The sequence below is a fragment of the Catharus ustulatus genome, chromosome 14 (assembly GCF_009819885.2).
Source record: "Catharus ustulatus isolate bCatUst1 chromosome 14, bCatUst1.pri.v2, whole genome shotgun sequence".
NCBI classification, from domain to species: domain Eukaryota; kingdom Metazoa; phylum Chordata; class Aves; order Passeriformes; family Turdidae; genus Catharus; species Catharus ustulatus.
The window spans coordinates 6136896-6147198 of record NC_046234.1 but is presented as its reverse complement, the minus strand read 5'-3'; the positions used below and the strand labels follow the sequence as shown (position 1 = coordinate 6147198).

General features: G+C 45.5%; 1 protein-coding gene across 1 annotated transcript; it reads right to left on the bottom strand.

Moving 5' to 3' along the window:
• Window positions 1-792: 792 nt before the first annotated feature.
• Window positions 793-3425, bottom strand: LOC117003066 (UDP-N-acetylglucosamine transferase subunit ALG13 homolog). Its single transcript, XM_033072695.2, has 4 exons — window positions 3275-3425; window positions 2792-2951; window positions 2462-2600; window positions 793-1261 (listed from the first exon to the last, which is right to left on the bottom strand). The coding sequence occupies exons 1-4, from the start codon at window positions 3353-3355 to the stop codon at window positions 1150-1152; spliced, it is 492 nt and encodes a 163-aa protein (XP_032928586.1). The 5' UTR covers window positions 3356-3425; the 3' UTR covers window positions 793-1149.
• Between the last annotated feature and the right edge of the window lie 6878 nt (window positions 3426-10303).

Genomic DNA, 10303 nt, shown 5'->3' with positions numbered 1-10303 from the left:
TGATTTGAATGCCTCTGTGTACATTTAATTTCCTCATCAGATGGGACAATTCAGGAGTTTCATTTTCTTGTTTTACACAACAAAAGCAACCCCCTTCCCAAATGAATAATGACCTTGTAGGAAGGGCAATTAGCACCCATTAGGCACTTCTAAAGTTCTAGAGCTTAGAAGCATAAGAACATGCATGAACATTTTAAAGTTTAAGCTCCCTTTGGTTTTCAGTTGTTTTCAATTTCAATGCTTTAAATTGGAAGCTCTGATCAGCAACAAAAAATCCCAGAATGGCTTGGGTTTGCAGGGACCCTAAAGTTCATTTGGTTCCAACCCCCCTGCAATGGGCAGGGACACCTTCCACCATCCCAGGCTGCTCCAAGCCCATCCAACCTGGCCTTGGACACTTCCAGGGATTCAGGGGCAGCCACAGCTGCTCTGGGCACCCTGTGCCAGAGCCTGCCCACCCTCACAGAGAATTCCTTCCTTCCATATAATGTAAATAGGAGACCGTGGATGTGCAGAAGTCCAGACTGATGGGTTATGATGTGCTAACACCATGCAAAAGGAGTGATTGTACTGCCAAGCCCCTTCCTGTCCTGTTTAACTTTGTGGGTAAATCACCCAAACCCAGGGCAGCAGTTTGGCAGCAGGTTTGCAGCTCATGACTTTTTTCACCCAGATTCACCACGTGCCTTTTTCCCTTTTGAGGCTTAAATCTCTTACTTTAAAGCTGTCTTTTCAATACTTCTGTAAACACATGAAACAAGAGCTGAAGGCATCTGCAGAACATCACAGAAATATCAACAAAGCAAATTTATTTCCACCTCTACTTGGCAAAAATGGTCAGGAGATCACTATGCATATGCCATGTCTGTAAACAAGTAATTTAGGTTGTCCTGATCCCTGGAATTACCATCCCAGGGCAGCTTTTGTGATATAAACATGTCAGTCCATGCAACCAGACAGCTCATACTCCCTCCTTATTGGCATTGTACTTTTTTAAGCATGAAGCTGAATGAGTTTGGCACTAAACTGGAAGTAATTTAATATCAGTTTATATTAAATGATATTTCCTTTGAGTGTTAGGCCCAGTTGGCAGATCTTAAGTGTAGGAGATGAGACATTTTATTCCAACTTTTTTTTTCTCTGTTTTGTTTATTGTAACCCAAAAACTTTATCCAAGAATGAAGCAAACTTTTCTGGCTGTCCAGGAGGAAAAGGTTTCAAAGCTGACAAGTCCATTGACTGCAACGTCTCCACAAGAGTGCTGTAAAAACAAAAAGCAAAAATTAAAGAAGGAAGGTCTATCCCACAGAAATATTTAACACCATTTTCTTTCTATTCATCCATACATAACTCTTTAGTATGGAAATATTAAATAAAGATATGTATGGAAAGGAAGAGAATGCACAGAGCAGCAGGCCTCAGCCAGGACTGGCTCATAGGCAGCACTGCTGAGAGCACACTTCCATCAGCTTTCAGAGACAAACAACTCAAACTTTTTAATCTTCTGTGGTTGTAGTGCTGGGAGACTGAACAAGATCTGAGGCTCTTCTCCATAAACCATAGGAGGAAATCCATCCTATCTGAACACATGGCAGAGTTCTCCCCGATCACAGAGCCAGAAAGAACAGCTATGTCAATCTGTTACTTGCTATTATCAAGCTGCAAATAAAATGCTTGGCACTGCCCAACACAAAGAAATAAAAATTCCAAAGCTGACAGAAGCACCAAGATAATGAGTTTAAGAAACTTGCTCAATATAAATGAATGCCAGGCCTGTTCTGTTCAGAAAGCTTTTCTGGAAGGTGAAATTCTGCTTGCAGGGCAAAAGGAACAAGATGTAGACTAAGTAATGGGAGTTAGATTTTCTCTGCCTTCAGCTTAAAAGTAATCTGTTATTTTTAGAGTGGAGTCAATTACAAGTAGAGAAAATAGTAAAATAAAGTAAAAACCAGGAGAGTAAATAGACCCAACAGGAGGTGGGATTTTTTCATGTGTTGCTTGCTTGTGGGGTGGGAGTTTTTTTGTGTGCTTTCGTTTTAGTGGGTTTTTCTCCTGAAGTGACAGGCAGTAGATCTGTGAAACTCCTTGTCAGAGGGTACAGTGGATTCAAGAAGTTTGGTTAAGAGGGCAGCCTGAGAAAGCACTTGAAAGACAAGGGTACTTAAAGTTGCTAACCAGATAACATCTGATTTATGAATCTCCCTGAATCCAAGTGTTTTTCTTCTTCTAATCTAAATACATGTACCCTCAAATGGAAAAAAATAATTAGAAGAGACCACGATCAAAAAGCTTGGTGAGTGTATTAAATTACTACCTAGTGTTAGTCTATTCACTCTGGAAAATCTAATATCCAGATAGAGATTACAGAGAAGGATGTACATTTCCTTGTTGCATTCTCAGTTCTGCAGTCACACGGACCGAATGTTCTTGTCCAGCAGGAACAGCCACAGCAGCTCCCTACCTGCAGTTACAGTAGAGGACACAGCCATCTCTGTGCAGCTGTTTGGCCAGCTCCAGCTGATGGTTGTCCATCAGCTTGTCATTTATTACTACTATTAGTGGTTTTCCTTTCTCTAGAGTCTCCAGGCAGCTACCAGCACCTATGAGAAAAACAGAAAACAGGGTGAGAGATAAAATGTATGAAATATCCCCCTATTTGCTGCTGAAACAGGGGAGCCTCTCAAACAACCCAACTCTAGCTGTGGATCTCAGCATTCCCAGCCAGCCCCTGAGCCAGAGAACCTTCACCCCAGCGACCTCCCGCAGCCCCAGGAGGCAGCCGGGGCTGTACCTGCGTGGCTGATGACCAGGTCTGCGCTCTGCAGCTCCTCAGCCAGCGAGTCCTTGAAGCGGAACACTTCCACCGCCACGGCCGAGCTGCTGCCGGGCTGCGGCAGCGAGCCCCGGCCCACCTGCAGCACCAGCCGCTGGTAGCCGCGGCTCTGCAGCGCCTGCGGGGCAGGGCGGGGATGAAGAGACGGATGGTGACGGGGGTGGAATGAAGGGGACGACAGAGAGGGTGTGTGAGGGGTGTGCCCAGCTCCCGACTATCGCGGCCCGGGTACCGCTGCTCCCTCCCCTTCCCACACAGCCCGCCCTCCCCTCCCTCCACCCTCCACGCTTGTGCCCGCGGCAGCCCCCGAGCGCTCCGGCCCCTCGGGCACCACTGCCACAGGGAGGGCGGGGCAGCTGAGGCGCGCAGGCGCCAGCCCCGGGAAGGCGGCCCGGGCCGGAGCCGGGGCCGGAGCTGGTGCCGCTGTCTCGGCCGGCTGACCTGCAGCGCGGGCGGGGAGCGGGCGGTGGCGATGAGCTCGTCGAAGCTGGTGGTGCCCACGGTGACGAACACGGACTTCATGGCCGCCGGCCGGGCCGCGCTGGGGCCGCCAGGGGGCGCCGTGCTCCCGTGCAGCGTTCCCGAAATGGCGGCCGGGCTGAGGGGAGGGACGGGGAGGGCCGGGCCCGTGAGGGAAGGAGGCGTTCCCGCCCTCCCTTTCCCTCCCTGTCCCTCCCGGTCCCTCCCTGTCCCTCCCGGTCGCTCCCTGTCCGTTACCCTGGCTTCTCTTCACGGTTTTTCCCCGCCCGTTTCCTCGCGGAGGTGCCGCTGCCCTGTGGGGTTTGCTGGTGTCACACCAGCCGGGATAGTGGCCGCTCTAACGAGCCCACAGTCCGGCAACGTTTAGAGGGGTAGGCAAGACTTTCGGATTTTTTAGACTTTTAAGGAGGAGAGGTAAAAAAGAAGTAAGTTTGAAAAAGGGATTCGGAAAGTTTTGGCCTCCACGTGTTATTTCAGCATCGGGGACCCACATAATTCACGGACAGCCTGTCTGGGTGTGTTCAGAACTGCCATTGCCAGAGCAGGGCTACAGCACCTTCCCTCCACAGACTGGCATTGGCACAAGCCTCCCACAACACTTACTGCGGGAGTAACACTTTAACTTCTACCGCAAAATTATGAATATTAAATGTGTTAACACAGTGTTATTCTCTGAAGAGTAAGAATGACCCCTTAACAGTTGCACAAACCAAGCTGGCAGTTTTGTTTCTTAATAGTAACACAAAGGTAAACCAAAGTTAGACATCTAAATCTATTTATTCCCTAAATTAAATTCAAGAGATGAGGTCACAACTGTATACACATCTGTGTATACAGAGTGTTGGAAGAAAGATGCAGCTGTCTTGAGGATACCTCTGATTGCCATGTTAATGCCTTGTTCACAATGCTCATTAGCCCCCTGTTGTTTTCATTTAGCATAATGAGCCATGCTGAAATGTATTTATTTTTTGATTAAAGCAAGTAGTGCTGACAGCAGGCACTGTCTGGAGGAAAAATGCAGTAGAACAATATTGGTGTCCTGAGTGCACAGGAACTTAGTGGCTCTGCCCAGACTCATCCAGCTCTTGCTGTTGTCCCTCAGGAAAAAGAATCTGGGAGCTGACGGTGGCCACAACATGAGCCAGGTAAAGTCCTCACCAACAGGCCATGGTCTGGCAGTAACAGGTCCAGTGACCATCCAGAAAAGACATGGACACAATGTCAGTCCAGGAAACCCAAACAGCAGTTCAGGAATAGAATTAGCAGCAAAGACACCCACAAGTCACTTCTGTCACCCCAGCATGGGAAGGACATAGCTAGGTGGGTCTGGAGGAGAGCCATAAAGAGGATCAGGGGTTGGGAAGACAGGCTGGGAGAGCCCAGGGTGCTCAGCCTGGAGAAGAGAAGGCTCCAGGGAAACCTTAGGATCCCCTCCAGTGCTGAAAGGGACTCCAAGAGAGCTGGAGAGGGACTTTGGACAAGGGTCTGGAGTGACAGGACAAGAGGAATGGCTTTAAACTGAAAAATAGCAGATTTAGACTGGATATTGAGAAGGAATTCTTCCCTCTGAAGGTGGTGAGACCCTGGTGCAAGGTGCCCAGAGAAGCTGCGGCTGCCTCATCCCTGGAGGTGTCCAAGACCAGGTTGGATGGGATTTGGAACAACCTGGGATAGTAGAAGGTGTCCCTGTTCATGGCAGAGAGTTAAAACTGGATGAACTTTAAGGTCCCTGCAAACTCAAACTATTCTATGGTTCTATATAAACCCCAAGGTTAAATAAAGTCCCTGTCCAAGAGTGTGAGTGGAAGCCCCAGCTGAGACTGCTCTGGGCAATTAGGAACTATTACTGCAGTCAGGGCCCTGACAGCTGTTGGACAAGAAGGTAGACTTGGCATGAAAGGAAAATGTTAATTTTTCAGGTGTTGGAGATGAGGTTCAGCACCTGGTAAAGGACAGGATAACTAAATGTTAGTGGTTTTGGTTGGTTTTTTTTTTTTGCCTGTGTCATTGAAAGTCAGTGTCCTCTGCAGCTTGCTCTTCCATCTTCATGCTGTATTAGGGGCTAGAGGAAAAAATATTCACATGTAAAATTGCAACAACTTAAATTTGTGTTGGAGTTTTCACTGGAGGGTACACCCCACTTGCACATTGCATCAGGCTTGTTAGGGAGATTTTAAATGGAAGAGAAGAGGGAAAACCATCCATTAAGGCACTCAATTTCATGCTAATTTGTACCTGCTGTTTTAATTAGAAGTTGCTAAGGTATAAGTAGAATTTTGCCCATGAGTGCTTATGCTGTGGTCTGTAAGAACTATAGATCACTCTCAAAATGGGGTACTTGGAGCTGATCCTGTGCAGTTTTAAGGCAAGTAGAGCTCATGTAATCCAGGCTTGGTGCTGTGCCTTGCTTCATTGCTGCCTCTGGCCTGTGTTCTACAGCTAAAGCACACAGGGATCCTGCTCACAGAACTGACTGACAGTGACTTGTTTGCAGTCAGATCAGCTCACTGAGCTGCACAAGCAGCACTACCAGCACAAGGGAGGTGGCAGAGCTGTACTTTAGATTTAGTCCATCTTAAACATTGGGGGATTGCACTTCTGTTCACCCCTTCTTTGTCATAAACTGCAGGTACATTCTCTGAGCCCTGTGGCCCAGACAGCTTTTGAGGCTGACCTTGTGTGAGCTTAGCCCTGCTTGGGCTGGGCAGTCTCTCTTTGCAGTGCCAGTTGTCTCTCTTCAATCTGTATGTGTGTGGAATTATCAGGACAGTGCAGAAACAGGGGCTCAGTCTGGTCCTGGACCCCTGGGAGCAGCTAGGAAAGGGCTGAAATGGAAAATAGGTTCTTGGGAGACCTTGTGACCATCTGTGCTTTATAAGGCATAATTTATATTTTCTTCCTGTGACAACATCTGGGCAAGAAAGTGAAGATGTCATGATTGCAAGCTGTTTTTTGTTGAGAGAGGAATGACATATCCCTCCCCTCTTCTCTTTAGCTGGTATTTGAAATGTTTCTGGATGGCTCAGTTTTGAGCATTGCCACTTTGTATTCAGTTCAGCTTGCCACAATTTGCCCAGAAAGATGCATAATTGTACTATTCAGGGGTAAGAAAGTTCATGGAAATAATCTAGTCAGCTCACATCTTTGTTTCTGAAAACTACATCCTGCCTTTAGTTTGCTCTTGAAGTCCAAAGGCTGACCCACAACTGTGGAGATAAAACTCTGATGACCCCTGAAATGCATGGACTGCAGTGTGTCAAATAATGAATCATTAAAAAATACACACCAACAGGAAGGCAGGAAACCTGTATGAGTCTACAAACTTTGATTTTCTTTGAAGGAAAAAAAAGCCAATGACTGGATAGTTATTGACTTTCCTTTCCCTTGTATTTTGTGCACAGATTGATTCTCCATGTGGCTTGTCCTATAATGCTGCAGCAGATGACATGAGGCACAGGAGAGCAATTAGACTTCTCCACACTAAATTTATGTTATATTTCAGTACTTTTTCTATGTCTATAAATGGGCAAAAAGAGTAAAGATAGTCCTGCTTCTCTTTCTGATTTGCTTTATATAAATATGAACTGAAAAAAGGCTTCCTTTTACTCTCTCATTGAGATATAGTACCAATGAGGTTTGAGATTTTTATTGCTGTGGGGAGCTTTGAAAATCAGATAGAGGATCTTTTGGGGAATAATTCCTTCATATTACTGTGATTCAGAGATGCTTGGCCAGGGAAAATAACAGAATAGCATTTGTCAGGCAAATGTCAACAGTATTCTGTGAAATATTCCATGCCATTTCTACATCCTTTGGATTGTCTCTTTGTGGGTTTGTTATTTAGCAGCTGGATTGACAGGTGGATACACAAAGGCTCAGACTGCCTGGAGACAGGGAGATGTTGGATCACCTCCTCCTCGGGGCTGGCTGGCAGAAGACAGACACCAAAGCACACAGAGGAACTCTTCTCACTAAATACCCCACGTGTGGAGTGGGAGAGGAGGCTTAGCCAGAATGAGTGGCCACCATTGACAACTCTCCTGGATTTTTCTGAATTCTGCCTCATTTGATGGTGTGCCTTGAAGCCCCTGGTTCTAGAATTATAGAATCACAGTTTTTAAGGCCTTATGTTTCTGAAGAGGAGGCAGAAAACCAACTCAGTGACTCTTAAGGCCCTGAAGACACAAATAATAATTGTTAGAGATCTATAACTATGTATCTGTTTGTTACTCCTGTTTTGCTTTGTCTTTAAACAATGTAATGATTCCTTGTGACCTGAGCTTCAGGAAGCTCAGAGTTCGCTCATTTATGAAAATAAAGTGCTGCTGGTCTTTGCTCTCACCTGAAACAGGAGGGCATCTCTACACTGGGATACAGCACATGCTGTGTTTCTATCTTTGTTACAGGGATTTGTACCAGCCCTGGAGCTGGATCCTTACTGATGCTTGAGGCCTCTGCTAATTTTCTGTCATAAATGAAAGAACCAGAAAATGGGCTTCATCTCAAATAAAATTTCTCAAAGCTGGCTAATTTTCAGTAGTGTTTGGGTTACTGGGAGATAAAAGGAAATAATTTGAAGAGCGGTGGCAAACCAGGCAGGTGTGCAGAGGTGGGAGGGAGTGTGAAGTCTGCTGCAAGGAGCATTATCCTGGCTGTGTGCTGATGTCTCCTGGCAACTGGTGCCCTCAGCTCCCCTGGGATCCTCCACTTGTGACAGCCTGGTACTGCTCCTTGCTGTCTGTGGGAAACACTTGCCACCATTGCTGCCTGCTGGCCACCAGCAAACACCTCCACGACAGTCCACCGTGCCGCTTCATATTCCTGCATAATCCCTCTGACAACCAAATCTATTAAAAATTCATTTTCATCCAGGCAAATCAGACTCCCTGAAATCAATTGAGCTTTGTTCTCTGAGGGCAGCTTGTGCTGGTGCAAATATAATCAAATCCTGAGGTGCCTTGCATGCATTTTTACAAGCACTGAGATGGAATTCATGTTTCAATTATTCTTTTTTATGTGCATTTTTGAAGGACATTAGAATATTATGCTCAAGTAAACTAACAGTCTTAGATCTTTGGGAAGGAACTCCAAGTGAGCTGAATTACTTTTCCCAGACAGTCCCAATTATGCAAGTACATACAAATATCTCTGTTTGCCATGCAGCATAAAATCAGGTAAGGGGGTGAACCTAGTGTGAACCCAGACTAAATTTCACTTCTGTCCATTTGCCTGCAGGTTCTCCAGAAGCTGGCTCAAGAGAGCAGCAGTTCATGCAGTTTGAATTGTCCTCCAGAAGTATTCAGGGACTCCTAAGTCAGTCCATCGATGAGGTAAATGGATTTTGGAAATATGTAAGCTTTCTGAATATGCCATACAATTAATGAAAGCTGTTCTAATTCTGCTAGGAAAGCAAAGGGATGTTGAGCAGACGTGAGCAGTGGTGTTTATACCAGCAGAGGGCTGCCTGCCTTGGCTGCAGTGAGGGCACCCAGCCTGCAGGCTCCGTGTTGCTCCGTCTTTTCTGCACAGCATCAGCATCTTCCCATTTGCAGTGCCTGGTTTTAATTGCCAAGCTGCCTCTCAGAACCGAAGTGAAACAGTGAAAGCATTTGAGGTTCACTTCCCAGCTGGCCAACAGCCACAGCCAACACAGATCAGCTCTGTGTCTGAAAATCCAGTGGTGGTGCATGGACTGAACCTGCCTGTTTGCAGCCAGTCTTGTTCAGAGGAGCTGTGCCCTCTGCATCATCCCCTGCTGCTTTGCAACAGCACTAGGGGTGCTAAAAGCAGTGGCAGTCATGATTCATTTCTCTCTGCTGTTTGTTTGTGCTAACAAGATGATAGCTTATTATTTACAAGCAGTCTAGTTTCCATTAGACATTAGGGATCACAGCAGCCACAAGATACTCAGCAAAACCACTGAGCTCAATTTGGAGATTCTTTAACAGCTCTGGGCCACCAGTTTTTTGTGTGTGCATGATATACAGTGTGTACTGAGGAGAATCAATAGCAGAAAAATCTTTGCATGCATTTCCTGTTTATGGCTTTCTTTTTATCACCAGAAATGCGAGAAATGTTTTATGCAGAGGCAAACCAGGAGGTTAATGGTATGCAGTGAATTTCACAAAGATGAAAAATTGTGGCTTTTAATTTTCTATGGATTTGTGCAGAGAGACATGTAAGAGAGCTCTAAAGTCATATTTACACTTGTGTTTTGAGTGTGTGTGCGTGTGTAGTTTACAAATAAATCCTCTTATTTAGGTATCAACATATACTGGTGAATCTTCTTTCAGAATTTCTTGTCATAATTCCAGGATAACATTAAGCTGTTTAAAATAAATCATCATTCTACAACTCACTGGGAAATATTGGACCAGATTAATCTGAGGTACAACTGAATTGAATCAGACTTCAGTGTTACATTTGGGAGAGCCATTGTTACTGCATGCACTAATGTCAAAACAAGAATATTTTTCATTATCTTGCCTCTAGAGAAAGCTGCTGAACTCAGACTAGTCCTGTTTGCTTCACCCTTTAGCACACTTCTGCATGGCCACCTGTACTTTCATCCACAGTAATTTTCCTTTTCCTTTTCCTTTTCCTTTTCCTTTTCCTTTTCCTTTTCCTTTTCCTTTTCCTTTTCCTTTTCCTTTTCCTTTTCCTTTTCCTTTTCCTTTTCCTTTTCCTTTCCCTTTCCCTTTCCCTTTTTCCTTTCCCTTTCCCTGCTGAAACCAAGAGCTGTTCAGCTGCTGAATGTTTGTGTTCATTAAGTGAGTCTTTGTGTACCAACGTTTCCTGTTACAAAACACTGTTCTTGTCACTGTGCCATCTTAAACGGTGATTCATGGTTAAGTCTGTCCAAATGAAGGGCCTTGGTTTTGGTTTTTGATTTGTAAGGGTATCACAGATTAGGCTGAGGGTAGACTTGGTGGTGTCTCAGGAGCTCAAGACAACCACCTGTGTATGTTAAAAGTCTCTGTAGTCCAGCCC

Bases quoted from the DNA above. Each gene is read 5' to 3' on its own strand.
- LOC117003066 (XM_033072695.2), bottom strand. From the start codon at position 3,355: ATGAAGTCCGTGTTCGTCACCGTGGGCACCACCAGCTTCGACGAGCTC. The intron at 2,952-3,274 runs GTCAGCCGGCCG...CCTGCCCCGCAG, and splicing joins GCTCCCCGCCCGCGCTGCAG to GCGCTGCAGAGCCGCGGCTA. The intron at 2,601-2,791 runs GTACAGCCCCGG...TTTTTCTCATAG, and splicing joins CCTGGTCATCAGCCACGCAG to GTGCTGGTAGCTGCCTGGAG.